At 39.3% G+C, this 18,996-nt stretch overlaps 1 protein-coding gene across 1 annotated transcript; it reads right to left on the bottom strand.

Annotated features, from left to right (window-relative positions):
* Positions 1–688: 688 nt before the first annotated feature.
* On the bottom strand, positions 689–18,324 carry gucy2f (guanylate cyclase 2F, retinal). The gene is made up of 18 exons (XM_083547823.1): positions 17,548–18,324; positions 14,816–15,117; positions 14,217–14,571; positions 13,875–13,959; positions 11,937–12,033; positions 11,277–11,405; positions 11,106–11,186; positions 10,849–11,025; positions 10,521–10,677; positions 10,279–10,428; positions 9,997–10,145; positions 9,525–9,688; positions 7,557–7,749; positions 7,191–7,365; positions 5,920–6,018; positions 4,707–4,801; positions 3,450–3,535; positions 689–1,224 (listed from the first exon to the last, which is right to left on the bottom strand). The coding sequence occupies exons 1-18, from the start codon at positions 18,284–18,286 to the stop codon at positions 1,140–1,142; spliced, it is 3,318 nt and encodes a 1,105-aa protein (XP_083403949.1). The 5' UTR covers positions 18,287–18,324; the 3' UTR covers positions 689–1,139.
* Between the last annotated feature and the right edge of the window lie 672 nt (positions 18,325–18,996).

Below are 18,996 nucleotides of genomic sequence, written 5' to 3' on the forward strand. Positions count from 1 at the left end.
TCTCTCTCTCTCTCTCTCTCTCTCTCTCTCTCTCTCTCTCTCTCTCTCTCTCCTCTCTCTCTCTCTCTGTGTCTCTTGCTCTCTCTGTCTCTTTCTCTCTCTCTCTCTCTCTCTCTCTCTCTCTCTCTCTCTCTCTCTCTTTCTCTCTTTCACATGCATATGGATGAAAAACAGAAGTTTTTTTCAGTCATTCAATCTTTTATTTGCTTATCCTTGTTCTAAAAAAGCCATGGATATTTGTTTTTGTATATAACGGGTTCTGCTTGGTAGAAATCCAGTTTATTTATGTGTAATGTGAACATGAACATAAAAAATAAAGAAATAATTGATGAATTGACCGAACAAACATTACATGTCCAAAAGTTTTTGGACATCTGACCGAACTTTTTTTTAACATCCCATTCCACATTTAGTCCCTGTAGGAGCTGGCTTTGTGCACAGGGGCATCGATATTCTGGAGCAGGTTTTGTAGTTTAAACGAAGGGAGAAATTCATTCTCCAGCATCCAAAGACATCTGATGTAAATATGCGCCTCTAACTTTGTCAGGTGTCCAAATACTTTTAGGCATTTAGTGTATTAATATTAATAAGGAATTAAATTCTACATAAAGTAACAATGACTGTGGCATCAAACTGGCCAAAAGTTTAGTCAATATCTTTAAGTGGGGGGAAAGGGGAGGGAACATATGCGCACGCACACACACACACACACACACACACACACACACACACTCAGACATACAGAAATCCAGTGATATCAATCGATTAGCATAAATGACTCGTATGACAGCGAGATCTGGATGAAATGAATGGACCAAAAAAACCTGAGTGAAAAAGAGAAAAGAGCCACTTGGTGGCCAAAGCAAATGGCCTGTAGTTCATCCCGAGCAAGAACACACTCCGTCTGAACGCACGTCTCCTTGTCTCTCATTTCATTAGTGTGCTGTTCTTTCTGCTGTGCTGGCCAGAGGCCGATTAGACAGACGAGGGTCAATCCTATTAAAGAAGTCTCGGTAAGCTGCAGCGATCGCACACTCACACACACTCACACACTCCTACAGGTCTCTGCCATCCGTCCTATACTCTTCCTCCTCCTTCGTCGTTGGCGGCGTTGTCCTCCGTCTCTTCCTACATCATGTTCAGATTTTCAGCTTGTCCACTTGTCGGTTTGCCTTGCGGAAAATCGCCTTGATCTCTTCCGTCACCATTTCCTGCCAGTTATCCCTGAAATAAGGATACATACGTTACATGGAGGAGGAAAGACTTTTTAAATTTTAAATCCCTATTTATTAGATTAGATTGGATTGGATTGGATCAGATTCAATCGTAGCGTCATTACACATGCTACGGTACAAGACAACAAAATACAGCCGGCATCTAACCACAAGTGCATTCGTAGCAGTGTAAAATATTTCCATATGTACAGGTTGGGAAGGCGATGATGTATATTAGATATAAATATAACAGACGAATAAATGATTCAAATCAATAACATGAATATAAATAAACAGTACATGGAAAGAGGGTTATATACAATGAGTACAATGGTCATGGATAGTGCACTGGAAGACATGTTGGAGTGTTTATGAAAAGGTTAGTCTTTGCTGCAAAAGTCTGGATCCCCTTTGAATGCTGCCTGATAAAATTATAGTTATATTTGCCCCAAAACTGTATTATATGTTCATGTAATTTGTTATACAGCCTCAATAAAACAGCAGATTTCACACTATATGGTCAAAAGTTTGCAGACACCTGAAGATAAGATTTATATTATAGCATCCCGTTCGATTTTGTAGTCCCAAACCTCCACTCTTCTGTGAAGATGTTCCACTAGACTTATAGGAGATCTGTGTGAGATTCCTTCATCCAGTCAGCGTTCACATTCGTCACGTGCAATAGGGTTGGAGATTTATAGCAGCAGATTTTTCACTCCAACCCATGCATCTTCATTGATCTGGCTTTGTGCACACAGGGTTTGCGTTTTCATGCTGGAACAGGTTTGGGTTTTGTAGTTTAAATCAATGGAAAATTTCAAGATCCTGCATCAAAAGGCTTTGAATACAATTGAGTGCCTCCAAGTTTGTGGTAACCATTTGATGAAGAATCGCAGGTGGCTGGAAAAGGCGGGTGTCCGAATACTTTTGGCAACAGAGTGTAAAACTAGTTTTTATGCTTTGGGAGAAAAAAAACAACAACAAAAAAAACATGATCACATGATCGTGGTACTGGATTGAAATTCCTGCAAGTTCTGGAATTTCAGGGGGAGGAACCGGATATGGCTGGAAAAGTCAGGTGTCCCAATACTTTTGCTCATACAGTGTATTTAAACATGAAATTTGTCGATTGTTTTGTTACTTGGTATGTAACAATGACTGATCATCTAAAAAATGTTTCATCAGGGTATGCAAACTTTTGCACTCAACACCCACACACACACCCACACACACACACACACACACACACACACACACACACACACACACACACACACCAATGCCACTATGAAGATGAAGAAAGCAGATTAAAAACACGTACACCGATAACGAATACGAGGCAAATGAATACACGACAACACGAACGATCATACACACACACACACACACACACACACACACACACACACACAACTAATCACGACGTCTCGAGCACCACACGTCACGATACGGCGCGGCATGCGACGAGCTACCTCCGTGCTTTCTGACTCAAGAGACTCGAGCCTTTTTCTCAGCTTTCTTTTTCTTGTAAGCGTCAATGTCTTCTGCACTCAAACCGTGGTTTTCCCTGGTGCATGGAAGTTTTACCATCCGATTTAGAGGAAGTGTAAAGGAAAAGATTATATAAGTTCATTCCAGAGAATTGAGCTATTAATATTACATATAAACATGGAGTCTTTTATTGTTTTTGAGGGATACATACGTGTTGTTTCTATGCGACGAGCGCAAAATACACAATTAAACAGGAAAAAAGTTCTGTGGAGTCCAAACAGGACATTTGTGTCTCTACCAGAAGAACTTGTGTAAGAAGGAGAACAGGAGAGAAGATGTGATCAGACTCTCTCACCCCCACACTCACACATGCTGGTGGAAGATTAATGGTTTGGGGTTGTTTTGGAGCAGCGAAGGTTCCGGAAAGTGAAAGTGAACATCTATGGAGAGTTTTACAAAGTATTTCAGCTGAATGTTTGGAGAAACGAAGTGTCCAGATGCTGAGAGTGTGTAAAGCTGTTCTTCATGCTAAGCGAGGATTTTTCAATGAAAATAAAGTGGAACATCTGGACATTGGCCAAACAAATCTATAAATCTTCATAGCGCTACATTACCCAGTTTGTTGCATAGAAACGATATGAACATGCACGTGTCCCTCATCAACCATAAAAGACTTCCAGACTTCTCATAGGCACTGTGTGTATCAGTGTAAAATCATGTCAAATGGATAAATCGTCTTCTTACCCTGCTTTGATCTCAGGAGGCTTCGGTAAAGGCTTTGTGAAGTTTGTTTTCCCAACAAGCCAGTATGTTTCTTCAATTCCTTTACCCTGATACACCACACATCAAATCCGAGAGAGAGAGAAAGAGAGAGAGAGAGAGAGAAAGAGAGAGATAGAGTTAGACAGTTTTAGGTCTAATTACACAGCAGATACACTATATTGCCAAAGGTATTGGGACACCTGACCTTTTCCTCCTCTATGTGGTTCTATTCCAAACTGTTTCCACAAAGCTGAATTGTACAGGACGTCTTTTAGATGGCGCTATAATAAAATTCTGCATTCTTCAACTTTGAAACTCAAAACCGGTTCCAGCATGGTGATTTCCCCCGTGCACAAAGTGAGCTCCTTGAAGATCTGGGTTACATGCTTTGGAGAGGAAGATCTTGCCGCTATAGAGCTCTGACCTCATCCCTACTGAACACCTTTGGGATGAATGTGAACGCTGACTGCACCCCAGGTCTCCTCACATCACCTACATCAGTACCTGCCTTTCATAACACCCTTGTGGCTGATGAGCACAAATATCCGTTAACACTCTACAAAATGTAGTGGAACATTTTCCCAGAAGAGTGGAGGGAATTGAGCAAATTGGGACCAAATGTGAAATGTGGAATGCAATGCTCAGAAATTGTACTTATGACCAGGTGACCCAATACTTTTGTCAATATAGTGTGAATGATATGTGCTTTTGGAACATCCCATTCCAAATTTGGGCTCGTTTTTCCTTAGCATAAACTCCACTCTTCTGGAAAGATGTTCCACCAGATTTTTTGGAGATTTCTGTGAGACTCATTTACAGTGGTGTTAGTAAAGTCAGGTACTGATGTAAGTGAGAAGGTGAGGAGGCCTGGGGTGCAGTCAGCATTTACATCCATCCCAAAGGTGATCAATAGGGTTGAAGTCAGAGCTCTATAGCAGGCCACTTAAGATGTTCCATTTCAACCCATGTAGCTCATCTTTATTGAGCTGGATTTGTGTACATTGTTATGCTGACACATCTTTGGGTCTCCTAGTTTAAGTTAGAATCCATAGACAATCCTATTCAAGTGTGTGCTTACAACTTTGTGGGAAGAGTTTGGAGAAGAACCAGATATGGTTGGAAATGTCAGATGTCCCAATACTTTTGCCAATATATTTGTCCATATTCATAAATGAGCTGGACCATCTTGTTGTTCCAGTACATTAGAAGGAACACTGCAGACCAAAAAAATTTTCGTACCTTTAATTCTGTCTTTCCTCTGACTTCTATCTGGTAGCCCTCATTCAATGATTGGAGAATCTTCAAAGTGCTTATGTTTACATGAATTCTATAAGCTGCAAGAAAGAAAGAAAAATCCAATCTAACAGTCCAATTTCAAAAGTTATAAAAGCAAACTTATCAATATCACCACCTAAAACAAACTGGTCAGAAGATGCTGAGCTCTGATGGTTGTTCTGATGGTGGAGGTTTTTTGGAGATGTTTAGTAAGTCATTGTGAAGGTTAGCATGACAAGTTGTTTGTTTATTGTAGACGGATAGCAAACAAAGGCTAACGATGGATCGACTGGTTGGACCTTCTATCTAGTGACGGGTCGTTCATGAACGATTTGTTAATTTTGTCTTTAATGAGTCTTTAATGTGACTCAGATGACTCGTTCTTCTAAGTCACATTAAAGACTCATTCTTCTGAGTCATATTAAAGACTCGTAGAATGAGTCGACTCAAAGAGTGATTCGTTCATTTTCTACTAGATGTGAAGCATGAAGCATCGCAAAATCTCCGTAGGTTATGTACAGGAAAGATAATTGAGTCACAGAAGTGAATTATTCAATTCACTGAAGGAACACAATGAACTGGATGAAAGGAACACAATGAACTGAAAGTCTCAAAAAGATTAGTTTCTTTCGATAAACGAGATTCAAAGAACCAAGTAACTAAAATGATCCGATCTTCCCATCACTACTTCTACAGTACAGTAATCGATTCTATTAATCATTGTGTTTTCATTCATCACTCCTTTTCAGACTTTTACAAACTTTTCAGTTGTAGATTAGAGGAAGGGAAGCAAAGTCAATTTTCCCAAAGCATCTGCAGGCTTATGACAATATTCAATATAACCTTACTCTTAGTTGTGCGATTTTGACAGAATGTAACTATAAATGTATAAAAAAAATCCTTTAATAAATGCAAAAAGTGTAATCTAAATTGCTGTGGTGTCAGAGGAAATAAAACACTTTGGGCCACGGTTTTATAAGCAATAATATATATTTCCTATAATAATAATAGTATAATTTCTTTCTGAATGGTCATTGTAACACATTTTTAGTTACATAACCACATCATTGATTATTTCCCTATAATGGCATGCACTAAAGTTTTTTATTCCACACTTGATATCTCTTTGCATAATCTGTCTGTAGAATAGGAAAGAAAGAATTAAGGATTTACTCACGCAGTCCCGTAGATTCCATACGAGAGGCGGTGTTGACTGTATCACCAAAAAGGCAGTATCTAGGCATTGTTAGTCCCACGACTCCAGCCACACATGACCCTACACACAAACAGGGCACTGAAATTTCACAATCCCTTAAATGTTCTTCAATTTGCTTCTCTGATTAACACTTTTTATTTCCCACTATTGCTTGAGCAAGGCCCTTGATGCTGAACACCTCAAGTCAGATGATTGCCAAATGTTATGCAACACATTCAGTTCCATTTCATTTACAGGAACTATCCTGTATTTATCCAATAGTATGTCTATAATCTGGATTTCTGAGCATCATTTAACATGAGTAGCAAAAAAAACCCAAAAAACCACTGGGGTAATGAAGCTAGAATGGTACTTTAAATAGACAATTGGGGATAGAGACATCTCTTTATTTTGAAGATGATTGTTCCTGCTTGATAAATGGCCTAACATTTACATCATTTATAGAGAAATAATTTAGAAAAATCTACAGAATTATTATGTTTCTGTGGAAAACAACACATTTAATATTTGCTGTATTCATTTACATATATGTCTATAGACATGTATATATTATATATTATAAATTATAAATATTATAAATGTTTACATGCTGATTTGCAACCAACTGCTTCTATACAGAAGTGTATATTTTTTACAAGTATCCTCATTTTTACAGTTTATTTTTTTATACACATTGTACTGTATATTATATTAACATATTATACAGAATGTATCCTGGTCGGCGCCATTTTCTTGTACTGTTTGCACTCTATTCACTTTGTGATTGGACAACAAGCGCCAGGGTCCTGGTACTGCATATCTTGTTGACTTGTCTTGTATTGTTAAAATGAAGAAAAGCAACAGATGGATTTTATTGATTTGGTCAAAGATTTGCATTAAGGTGAAATTATTTCTTCTGATATCCCAGCGATGTTAGACTGTTGGGGTCAGCTCTGAACAGCACCCCCACAGCACCCCATGAGCACGGAGAGTTAATGGACTCGTTCAAGTGCCAAAATGTGGCAGCAAACAATACTAGGTTTTGTACCACCTGACCTTCTGATCAGTAACCCAGAGCCTTGACCACTGAGCTTCTGCATCCTCAGTGAATAAAAAACCCTAATCTGGGTGGTTCTGTGTAATTATATGCTCAAGAAACAAACTTTGACAAACAACATTGACATAAAGTTACAAGTTAAAGTGGATAGTTACAAACATAGACTTCGTAGAAAATTCGAACAGGAGTCTCATACCTGAGTGAATGCCTATTCTTATCCTGACAGGAACTTCTGGCATGTGGCGCATTTTAAAAGATCCCACAGAGCTCAGGATGTTCAGGGACATGTTGGCAATCTCAGCGGCATGCTTATTCCCGTTACGCTTCGGCAGTCCCGAGGCCACCATGTAGGCATCTCCAATGGTTTCCACCTACCAGGGAAAAGAATAATTTCATAGGTTGCTAGGATGAATAGATTTACGCACCACTAAACATGTATGTTTAAACCAATTGTTCAGCTGAAAACATCAATGCTGTGGCTGTTACAATGGAATTATACAGCATAACTTTCAAAGGTCAAACTTAGCACTTAGCACAATGGAATCATCCATCGAAAGCTTACCTTGTATACATCGTGGTTACTCAACACTGCATCGAATAGTGTGTAGAGATCATTGAGCAGATCCACAACCTCGATTGGATCGCTGAGTGAAGAGATCGTTGTGAATCCCACTATGTCACTGAAGTAGATGGTAACCTGGTCAAAGTACTCTGGCTCTACTGAGGCACCTGTTTTCAATGCCTCAGCCACGGATCTGCAAGATGTTACGTTTCTTGAATAAGGTGGCTAGAACATGTGATTTCAAAATCCTTGGAAACAATGGTCCAATTTTGATACCACCTGGTTCTATAAATGTTAGGCTAGTATGAGAGGTGGTGAGAATAACCTTTTTTAAGTTCTTGTGCATGAGACCTTCCAGCAAAGTCAGAGATTGTAATTAACAGAAAATTATGCAGAATTCTCCATACATTAACCACCTTACATATGTAGCTAGCTTTCTATTTTACCTCCCCAAAGCAGGGGTGGTAAGAATGGCCGCAATAGCATATTATATGCAATGAGAACTCATCTGGGTCAAACTAAAGCTTTTTTGCCCATCATGGCTTCATATAATCTTGTGTAACAGAGGAGTAAAAGAGTATCGTAAATAACGACGCTAGTCATTCGCCAATGCATTTTCTCCCAGCAGGTTGTCTAGTTCCAGGTGGAAAAACCGTTGGCACAGTTGGCAATTTGTTCCCTTGGATGAAAATGATTTCGAAAATGTTTTTACTCCAATAAGTTGTAAAAAGAATAATGCACTGTGGAGCATCGGTGCAAAACTTGTGCGGTCTTGATGATTAATATGGCCAAGTGGAGTGAAAATATGACATCTCCAAAGCAGGACAGATAAATCATCCAGTCTGAAAACTGAAGGCCAGATAAATCATCCACAATTTGTTTTGTTTTAATCTCACCAGAGGTGGTGGTAAAACCAGAACAACCTTATGCAAGAATCTGTGGTTTCTATCACTCTAATGGGGCAAGTAGACCATTGTCTATAGACAAGCTTGGATAGATAGAGCTTGTCTTGTTTGCACTAAGATGCAGTCTGTGTTTTGTGGTTATTTAGTGTACAGCCATTTGTTTAGGGGGTGAACTCAATGCTTTGATAGGAGGAGCCTGATTCGACTACCAATCTGTCATGTAATAAGGATCGTGCCATTTTGTTTATATGGGGGTGCTTAATGTCTGCACATAGAACTACTGGTTTTAAACATTAAGTTAATATAAAGATAGAAAGAAGGTTTTGATACATAGTTCTATTGTGCATGAATAGATTTTGCCCCCATTGTGACAGATTGAAGTTACAGTTTCCATGAGCGACACATGAGCATCTTGTCGGGGATTTAAATATTGAACAATCTCTCATTTCTGTAAAGGTATATTCTGTTCAAGTTTAATTCTGTACATTTGATGATTTTTTTTTGTTGGTGCATTGATGTTGGGCTGTCTGGAGTGTTGCCTTTCTGCACTTATTTATTTATTTTATAGGTTTATTGATCCAAAATGTTTTTTCTAAAATCTACACACCCCTACGTGGGATATATATTTCTGAAAAGCATATAGATCCAGCCAGCCAAGTGGCATACAACTTGAACTTGCACACATCTTAAAAAATAACCCTTTGCCCTCTCTTTTAGCACAGAGAGTATTTTTTGAGATGATCCTAATACCTTGATACATCTGGGAATTCCCTATACTTGGCTCCTAGGTTACTAGAACCCAGTAAATGTTTCAATTATGATGATATGGAACCAAAGCGTAAGTTTCTGCGCCAATAGATTTCCTGACATGAACCATCTCAGCACAGCACATGCCTTGACTGAAGGGTCTCAGTATACATGAAAAGGACACAAGAAGGTATCCAGGTAAATCTCACCCTCCCCGATGTTTGAGAGGTCAAACAGAACCAATGAAATTAACATGGGAATAAATGTAGTCATCTTTGTATTAGAACACACATCATAATATTTAATACATTCTTACGGCGGGAGCATTTCAGCCAGGAGTTTCTCCGTCCGCTGCTTCTCTATCTCCAACTCCTCTGTCCGCTCCCTGATTAGATCCTCGAGGTTCGACGAGTACTGCTCGAGCATGCGTAACATAGAGTCTATAATGTTCGTCTTCTTGCCCTTGTTTATGAGCTTGAACTGTAAAAGAAGTGATATAGACAAATATATTACCTTTCTTCTTATTTTGGTCCATTGCAAATCTCTTACTCTAAAGCACAAGAAATGGTTCAAACCCCCCTCTATGCAGTAGGTCAATATGCTAAGAGGAGAACAGAGCAGCTCAGCTGTTCTCACGTAATCTGGCAGATGTCCAGCTTGACTGGTAAATCGCTTATATCCTCTGACACGGCACTCATGTGAAGCCCAGACTGCTGACTCGGTACTTCCACTCATATAGAGTGCACTCGCTCAATAAAGTAATTAGAAACAACAAAATGCGATTCTACCTGATCAAATATTTCATCAAAGGCAGGCCTCCTGTCAGGCTGCTCACTCCAGCACTGTTTCATCAGCTGGATACACTCTAGAGGAGCCTGATCCGGAGCAACTGTAGGTCTGCACATGGGGGGAGGTTTCTTCACCTTCCGAATGATCTCTGTACATAATACAAGGTACAGGTTTGTTATGGTGTCCAAAAAGTGCAAGATTGAGGCTCAAACACAAACGAAAAATGAAACATTACCACCATTTGAGAAAAGTTTCTTTTGAATTGAGATTATTCAACGAACCTTCAGGTGGAAGTCCAAGCATGCAGTATGGAGCACCACGGACGACCACCTCTTGGAGTATGATGGCAAAGCTATACACATCACCCTTAGATGTACCTTTTCGTGGGCTCTCAGGGTCCCTGAGAAGTTCAGGAGCTGTCCAGAAGAGATCTGAGAAACAAGACCAGGACCAGCCCATGTGTGCTGCCATGCTTTAGATATTGAGCAAACTTTATTTGTAGGAAATAGATCAGGAGTCATACCTTCAGGTGAATGTTCCTCTTTTGGAGATTTTTGAGATTCAAGAAGCTCGTTGAAACCATAGTCTGTGATTTTGAGGACAAATCGTCCATCAACCACACAGTTGCGTGATTTTAGTCGGCCATGGGGGAATTCTCGATGGTGAAGGTATTTCATTCCCTGTCCAAAACAAGACAAAGTTCTTAGACATTTTTACTTTTATAAAATTTTTTATGTATTTCATGTACTGGGGAAACAAAATGTCATTTTTATCATTTTTTTGCTTTTTATCATGAAGACAAACCAGTTTCAAGCTACACATTTGTCATTAATAAGAAGACATTTAGCCACCTTAATGAGGTCCAAAAGCAAGGAGGACTTGAACATCCAGTCAAGCTTAACATCATCGTTGCGTAGTAGATCCTGCAAGCTTCCTCTGGAGCAGTGCTCAGTGACCACGGCAAACATGCCACAGTCACAGAAGAACCCAAGAAATGGGTTAACGTTTTCATTCCTGAGATCCTTCATCTAAAAAAGCAAACAAATCCAAAAACATTTAAAACCCTAGTGATTAGCATTAATAGTTTTAGTAGCATTGTTGCATGTACCTTTGTAAATATTTTGGTGGTACTCTGTTTGACTTCCTTGAATTGACCCTTCTCAAACTTCTTGAGCCACACCCAGTCACCCTGTGAAATATAATTTAACCTTTAAGTTTTTTATGAAGTTTGAAAACCCACAATTAAAATGCTCTTTTTTATTTATGTTCAGTGTCCTACCTCATACACGGCAACGTTGGAGGTCTCGTGTGTTGCCGTTGCCAAACTGTTGACAGAGTGATCAGCTGACCTTACGCTCTTCTCATCAGCCACACTTTTAGAATCACTGAGTTCCTCTAGGGTGATTTTCTGACATGACAAATGATAAGATAGAAGTAGAAGGGAAAATACAACATCAAGGCATCAAGCATTTATTTTGTTATTATTTATTTATTTGTTATAATTTTTTTTTTTATATATTTACTATATACATATTTATTTTGAGTTGGTTGTAGAACTAATTTAATTACATGTTTGAGACTATGTCCATTGGTTTCATACATATCCAAAATGCTGGTAGACTACCTGCTCATATTATTGCATTGGAATTTAGCCCCTTGATCTACCAGAAGTATGTTCAGCTTTTCTTGTGTCTTCATCTGTAAACTCTGCTCAAATAAACCATGTCCACAGTTTTCAATTTTGTCTCCAAACTGTATTTAGCAACCTCTTGCTTATTAACTCATAGACCACTAACTGTGGTGTATCTGTTTTTGGGACTCCTTTGCTCTTAAAAGCAACAATCAAAGTGGTTTCTATTCTGTTTAAGATCTCCATTCAGAACATCTAAAGTTCTTAATGTAGCCAAGTAACATTCCAGGCTAAAGAGTCACATTGTACCCGTTTGCTTAGCTGGGGATTGATGAAACTGAGATCTTCAAGAGTAAGCAAGATCCTGTTGGGTCCTTTCACCAGTTGGAGTTGTTGAATTCGCCTCCTGTCCAAAGAAGACATGTGCAATTGCTAATAAGTAATTGTTTCTCTGTGGACCAATTACAGGGTGGCACAGGGAAATGGTAAACTTTTGGAACTTAGAGTTGGCAACCCTGGGGTGTTTTTGGACCAGTGCGAGCTCCTATTGAACCCCTTGCCAGTAGTTATAATGGAGCAGTGGAGTGGTGCACAATTAGCGTTTGCAGTAAAAAGTTTTACATCCTGAATTCCGAATTCTTTGGTATATTTTTTATTTAGTGATGTGGCCAAGTCAGCACCTGGACTCTTCTACTAAGAAGCAATACTGTTGTAATAACTACTCTAATAACATCTAAGGGAGTTTTTCCTTGCCACAATCACCATGGCTTGCTCATCAGGGATAAATACACCTTGTTCACCTTAACGGTTAAATTCTGTAAAGCTGCTTTGAGACAATGTCTGCTGTGAAAAGCGCTATAGAAATAAACTTGACTTGACTCAATAAACCTGTAGTATGTGGTTTTGCATTGTCTGATGAAACACTCAAAGCTTTCCCTGAAATAGATGTCGTTAGGAGGGGAGAATATGCTCTAAAACCTTTATATACCTTTTTAGCATTTATAGTGCCTTTCAAAACATGCAAACTGCACATACTGTATGCACTTATGCACCCCCATACCATCAGAGATGCTGGCTTTTAAACTGAACACTAATAACATGCTGGAAAGTCCCACCCCTCTTTAGCCCGGAGGACATGGCATTCATGATTTCCAACAAGAATGTCAAATTTGGACTTAACTGATCATAGAACACTTTTCCACTTTGAAACAGTCAATTTTGAATGAGCCTTGGCCCACAGGACACAATGGTGCTTCTGGACCATTTTCACATATGGTTTAGCAGGATAGAGTTTTAGTTGGCATCTGCAGATGGCACAGTGTACACAGTGTATTCCTCAGCCCATTTAGTCACGTCAATGACACAATCATGCCGAAGAGTGATGCGGTGTCATCTGAGGGCTCGAAGACCACCGGGATCCAACAAAAATTCTTTAGCCTAGTTTCTCCAGTCTCTCTGAATCTTCTGATGATGTTATGTACTATAGATGATGAGATTTGCAAAGCCTTTACAATTTGACAGATTGGTGAGCCTCTGCCCATCTTTACTTCTGAAAGACTCTGTCTCTCTAAGTCGTCCCTTTTATAGCTATGTCAAATAACTTGATTATTTGCTAGATGTTCTTCCAGCTGAATATTTTCAAATCTTTTGACATTTTCAGCCCTTTGTTCCCCCATGCCAACTATTTTGAGACCTGTACCTGTACAATAAGCTAATTTTTAGCATGAAAAGTGTAACATTTTAAACAATTATGTTATCTATCTTTCATTGTGAATAAAATATTGGCTCATGTGATTTGAAAGTCTTTTCATTTTCATTTTATTAAAATAATAAAATTTCTGGATAAAAACATTTGCTAAATGCCTTAAAAATGTAAATGGTAGGGCCCCTCATGATGGCAGCTTGACCAGCCTTAATATTCTTTGGTCTGAACACCACCTGGGGACTTACTTTTTAATAGTGAAACCTTTAAAATGATGCCCCATGTTGTAATCGCATGAGCAGACGGGACACGATCATGACTCACACTTTTACCATTTTTATAAAAGGCTTTTACAGTGAGAACTCGTTGCACACCACTGCACTGCTCCATTATAACTATTGGCAAGGGGTTCAAAACGAGCTCGCATTGGTTCCAAGCAATCACCCACGCCCCAGAATCACCAACTCCTAGTTCCAAAATTTCCCATTTCCCTGCACCACCTTGTATTTTCCAACTCAAAACAACACGATACAGCCATAAGTTACCTTATAAGCAGACTTATCCCAATAGCACCAACAATGAAAATGAAGACAATTGTGAAGACTATGATTACATAGATTATATCCACACCTAGGATAAAAAACATAAAGTATTGATTGTCAGGTCAGTTTAAATTAGATGTCAATTAAAGTAGCACAAAGAATTCATCTTCAACGTTAGAACAATGTGTAATATATAAAAAAATATAAAACAATGATTTTGAGTTTGAGTCTCATGACCACATTTGAAATTAACAAACTTCACATGGGATCATGACCCCTTCTTTGGAAACCCTTGGTTTTGCAGCTATTTTAACATCTGTTATTTTATCAGACTTGTTCGAGTACCTCCAGTGCAAATGGATTTGGGATTGAACCAGCAGCTGGAATCAGCAGAAGGAGAGGAACCCCCAGGATAGTGGATGGACCTGCCAGCATAGCGCACCATGTTTGAGCTAAGATCCACCAAGTAGCAAAGGTACAGGTCAGTTCCCAAGCCATCGGAGTCCAAGATAATGTAGTTGGTCTGTCCTTCACCCTGTGAGTCAATCTGGAGGTTCTGGTTAAAGCCTGGAAATGTCAGATTCCGTGTGTAGAAGGCCAAGTTGGTTCCGGAGAACCACTGGCCAGCTCTCCTGGTGTTGTGCATGGCTTTGGCAAGGAGGTAAAAACCATTGTAGATTGTACCAAAAAGAGGGGAAACCTAAAATTCAGATGTTGGAATAAAGGAAAAGGGTTATAACAAATAAAAGAAAAGCAAACTTCAGACAATTTTCATAATTTTCCTCTGCTACCAACAGTCAAGAAGTGAAGATGCATGGAGTAGGAATACCTGTTATGAGGTGACATTTATTTTTATTTTTTTTAGATTTGTAGTTATCCAGGCCACCAAATAATCCTGATCACAATTGCTTAAAGAACGACTATATATTTGTCTTTTCCCTCACCTGCTGAGGATCCTGGCTAACAGTCAACTCCTGCTGTTCCTTGGCATTATTAAAGGCCTGGTTGAAGGACATCAGATCTGATGTTACCGTAATGGTGAGCACGGCATCATATGCGATACGTAGCTTGGTGTTGTTCAGAATTGAAAAATACGAGATATTGGTGTAGGGCAGGCTGTAGAGGAGAGCGTCATATGGTATAAAGACATAACTGCCACTCGTTAAGCCCATATCATAGGCCTTGAGCAGGAAATTCAGCTGCTTTTCACCGCCAATCAACACCGAATGCATGCACATGATGATAACTGGGGAGATAAACACATTAGAGGTGTAAAAGCCATGAAATTTATTGTAAGCACAGTTTATTGCCACTACTATTGGTTTTCCCTTTCCAATTATACCCAAATTTGTACCTAATTTAGTCTTTTCAAACCGCCCCCCCACACACACACTTGGAGTTGAGGAATATACTATTTGCCCCTTCTGCAAGTTTGACCTCAGAGAAGAATTCACAGATTTAACAGAAGATAGTTGGTATATGCCTTTCCTACCCTGGGAGCATGGACAATTTTCGGCAGTCTTTTTGACTCCTGGCCATTACCATCAATGGGATCCTCATAATGCTGAACAATTGTAATGCTTATTAGCCATAACTTCATAGGTGTAACCTTATGACCACCTGACTTAAATTGTGTAGATCCTCCTTTTGCTGCTAAAACAGTCGTGACCCGTCGAGCAACAACATCATTTACTTCTTCATCAGTTTGAGCTACAGGAGCTTGTCTGTTGGATCGGACCACACGGACCAGCCTTCGCTCCTCACGTGCATCAATGATCCTCCCTTCCTTGGAGCACTTTTAATAGATTCTGACCACTGCAGACCAGGAACATCCCACAAGAGCTGCAGTTTTGGAGATGCTCTGACCCAGACGTCTAGACGACACAATTTGTCAAACAACCATTTTTCCTGCTTCTAACATCAACTTTAAGGACAAATTGTTCACTTACTGCCTAATAAATAAATCCACTCACTAACAGGTGCCATGATGAAGAGATCATCAGTGTTCTCCACTCACCGGTCAAAATGTTATAATGTTATAATGTCACGCCTGATCAGTGTACAAACTAACAATATTATGAGGCAAAATGTAAAGTCAACAGGATCATCAACATTTTTTTCAACCTACATGTAGAAATCCTGACTTGTGTAGATAATCCTCGGCTGTTTTTACATGTATTTTACAAGGTGTTATCTAAATGGTTTACTTAAGGGCAACTCATCAGACAAGAGACTAGCTACATCACATCATAAGAAAGGAGGAGATTTCAGACTTTATCTATGCTCTCCATCCTGATTAGTAAACTCACAGCATGGTTTAAGAGGAACGAATGTGTCCACATTTGTGTTTCTACTCCATGGGCCGATGGTCGAAGTCTTCAGAAATGTGGGAATTTCTGTTCTATTGGTTCTTAGTCAGCCACGGTGTTTATTTTGTGCATTTGAAGGTCATAGCAGGAACTACCCTCTCACAGATGTTACATAATATTACATGTAACCATAACTGGTTACGAAGCACGATTGAGTTGATCTTTACATACAGTATGTAATAGCAAGTGATTGTGGTCAGAGATAACAAAAGTACACCCATCCTTCACTGAAGTAGAAGTACAGTTACTCATGTTCTGACTGCAATTTTTTCACTCAAGTTAAAGTAAAGCAGTTTGGACTCTGACACGTACTTAAGTAAAAAGCAGCCATTAAATCTACCTGTTTTAGTGTCACACTGGTAACTGAACCTCACATCAAAAAAGATGTTAAAATAAAAATGTTGTTACCTAATAAATGTATCCAGGCTGAACATCCACCATATATGGTAAAACACAAGCAAAGAAAAGATGATGATGATCATGTGATCAGGAACGTCTCTGTTCTCAGTCATGTTTACATCACTGACTCCCTCTGTCTCATCCACGTTAACCCCAGACTTCTCACTGCCTTCTACCTGCTCATTGTGAGCTTCATAAACTAGTCTATGTTTTCGGTGTGTAAGAGCCTGAAAGCGGTACACCAGTGGTAAATTGAAAAAGCCGTGCAATGACTAGAAATGTGTTGAAGGGCTGAAAACGTCGCAGTGAGAACAACATTTCTTTTATCATGTCACCAAATAGATTAAAAGAAAAAATAACAAGCCTGTTTTGAAAATGTAAGAATTAGAAATGTCAGATATTTGTGTTAAAAAATTTAATGAGTGAGAGTAAAAAGTTAATTAAAAAAAAAATAGTAACAAAGTTACTTCCCATCTCTGATTGTAGTATACCATCTTACCAGAGGTTGAGAGATAATAAGGAAGTGATAGTGCAGTAGTTAAGGCTTCTGATCAAAAGGTCTTGAGGTCAAATCCTGGTGCCACCAAGAAGGAACAAATGGGCCTTAAACCCTCAACTGCTCAGTTGTATTTATTGGATAATTCTTAATCGTTCTTAATAAAGGCATCTACCGAAATAAAGTTAATTGTAAAAAGGGCATCTGCCAAATGCCACAAATGGAAATGGAAATGCCAGCTGCCATAAAGTCATATGTAGGAATAATATAGGCTTATGAACTCTATACTTAAGTAGAGTGGTATCACATGATTATATGACCAGACATTAGACATGTGTATTTTCATACATCTAAAGCAAATATAGTAAAAATGATTTAAACAAAAGTCCCAATAAAATCGACTTTGCTTTACCCTTGATTTCCCCAGCGTTCTGGATGTTTCTCAGCGTGTTCTCCATCTCTGTGTCGTTATTTCCGATCGAGGCAACGATGCCTATGGGAAGTCCTTGACTCCTGAGCGAGCTGGCCAGTTTGCTAGCAGTGTCGACCCATATATCCTCGTTGGAGGACACAATGCCAATGTTGGCCCAACTGAAATACTTTAAAACCATGTACAGTACCCGTGTAGGTGAGGGCAAGATCCGTGCGAAGGTCGGGTAGCCCTGGATTCGATCAAGCTCATAGTTGATGCAGGCCCAAGAAAAAATTGATTTATCCCAGTTCTTGCCCAGGAGCGCCGCTGCATTGCAGTATCCTGGATTTCCAGGTCCGACGAACGCGTCGGCTTGTTTTTCGTATTGAACAAACGTCATCAGTGCTTTTGAGGTTTCGCACGGTTCTTGAAGAACCACAAAGTCCATCGTACATCCCAGGTCCAAACTGGCATCCGTGTTTATCCTACTAACGGCTAAATTTGAAGCTACAACAGGTAATGTTTTGGAATAAACAGGGTCACAATTCCAAGGCCCGATGACCCCGACTTTAAAACTGAGACATTGCACGCAGCAGGGAGAAGTCAAAACGGCAAGAATTGTCCATAAATTGAAAAACGGCAGCGTCGAAAGGCTGTGCTTGCTTCTCAGCACGTTACAACACAGACAGCTGGATACGTCCAACAGTGCGCCTCTAAAATGGAGAGGAAATTGTTGCATTGTCCACTTTTTCTATCTCTTATGATGGGGGGATTTTACATGACCATCTTGGGGGCCAGACTAAAGTGTAGCTGAAAGCAAAAGAAAGGAACGCTCGGGTTTTTGTCTGAACACCTTTTTCATGACTATTATGTGGTCAATTAAAACATAAATATCATAAATATATCATGATAACATATCATAAATATAACCCTCTCATATTGTGACACCTACAAAACTATTATCAATATTAAAAATAAAATAAAAACTCGACTTACCATTATCTACCATTAAGTCCAAAAGTGGGGATGATCATTTTCCCACAGAGGTATCTTCACTTTCCATCACCATTTCTCAAGTTTTTCTCCCCCTCCAGATCTACTGTGTGTTTTCAATCCACAAATACAGCAACGTATAACCCTCTTTGCAAGTGCAGCAGCACAGAGAAACCACTTCAGCACCCAGGAGAGCTCCTTAGTGCCTGCTGTTAGTAACGACGTGTTCACCACTGACACTCATTCACCTCGAACAAACCAAGAAACACCAACATTTTCTCGTCTTGCTTGAGGCCTCCAGTCCATCGACGTGTCTGTTGTCCATTATTTAAACTTTTGGATGTTACCTTGACCAGTTTCTATTCACATTCTCCATCCTCAATAAGTCTGGAGTGATTAATATTGCATTACAAAAACAAACCAAAAAAACCCCCAAAATTACATTTTCATTAGATA

This window comes from Silurus aristotelis (genome assembly GCF_946808225.1).
Source record: "Silurus aristotelis genome assembly, chromosome: 8".
Lineage (NCBI taxonomy): Eukaryota > Metazoa > Chordata > Actinopteri > Siluriformes > Siluridae > Silurus > Silurus aristotelis.

Coding starts and splice junctions, on each gene's coding strand:
- gucy2f (XM_083547823.1), bottom strand. CDS start 18,286: ATGCAACAATTTCCTCTCCATTTTAGAGGCGCACTGTTGGACGTATCC. Junction 14,572..14,815: donor TTAGCCAGGATCCTCAGCAG/GTGAGGGAAAAG, acceptor TCTGAATTTTAG/GTTTCCCCTCTTTTTGGTAC. Junction 9,689..9,996: donor TTGATGAAATATTTGATCAG/GTAGAATCGCAT, acceptor CTTCTTTTACAG/TTCAAGCTCATAAACAAGGG.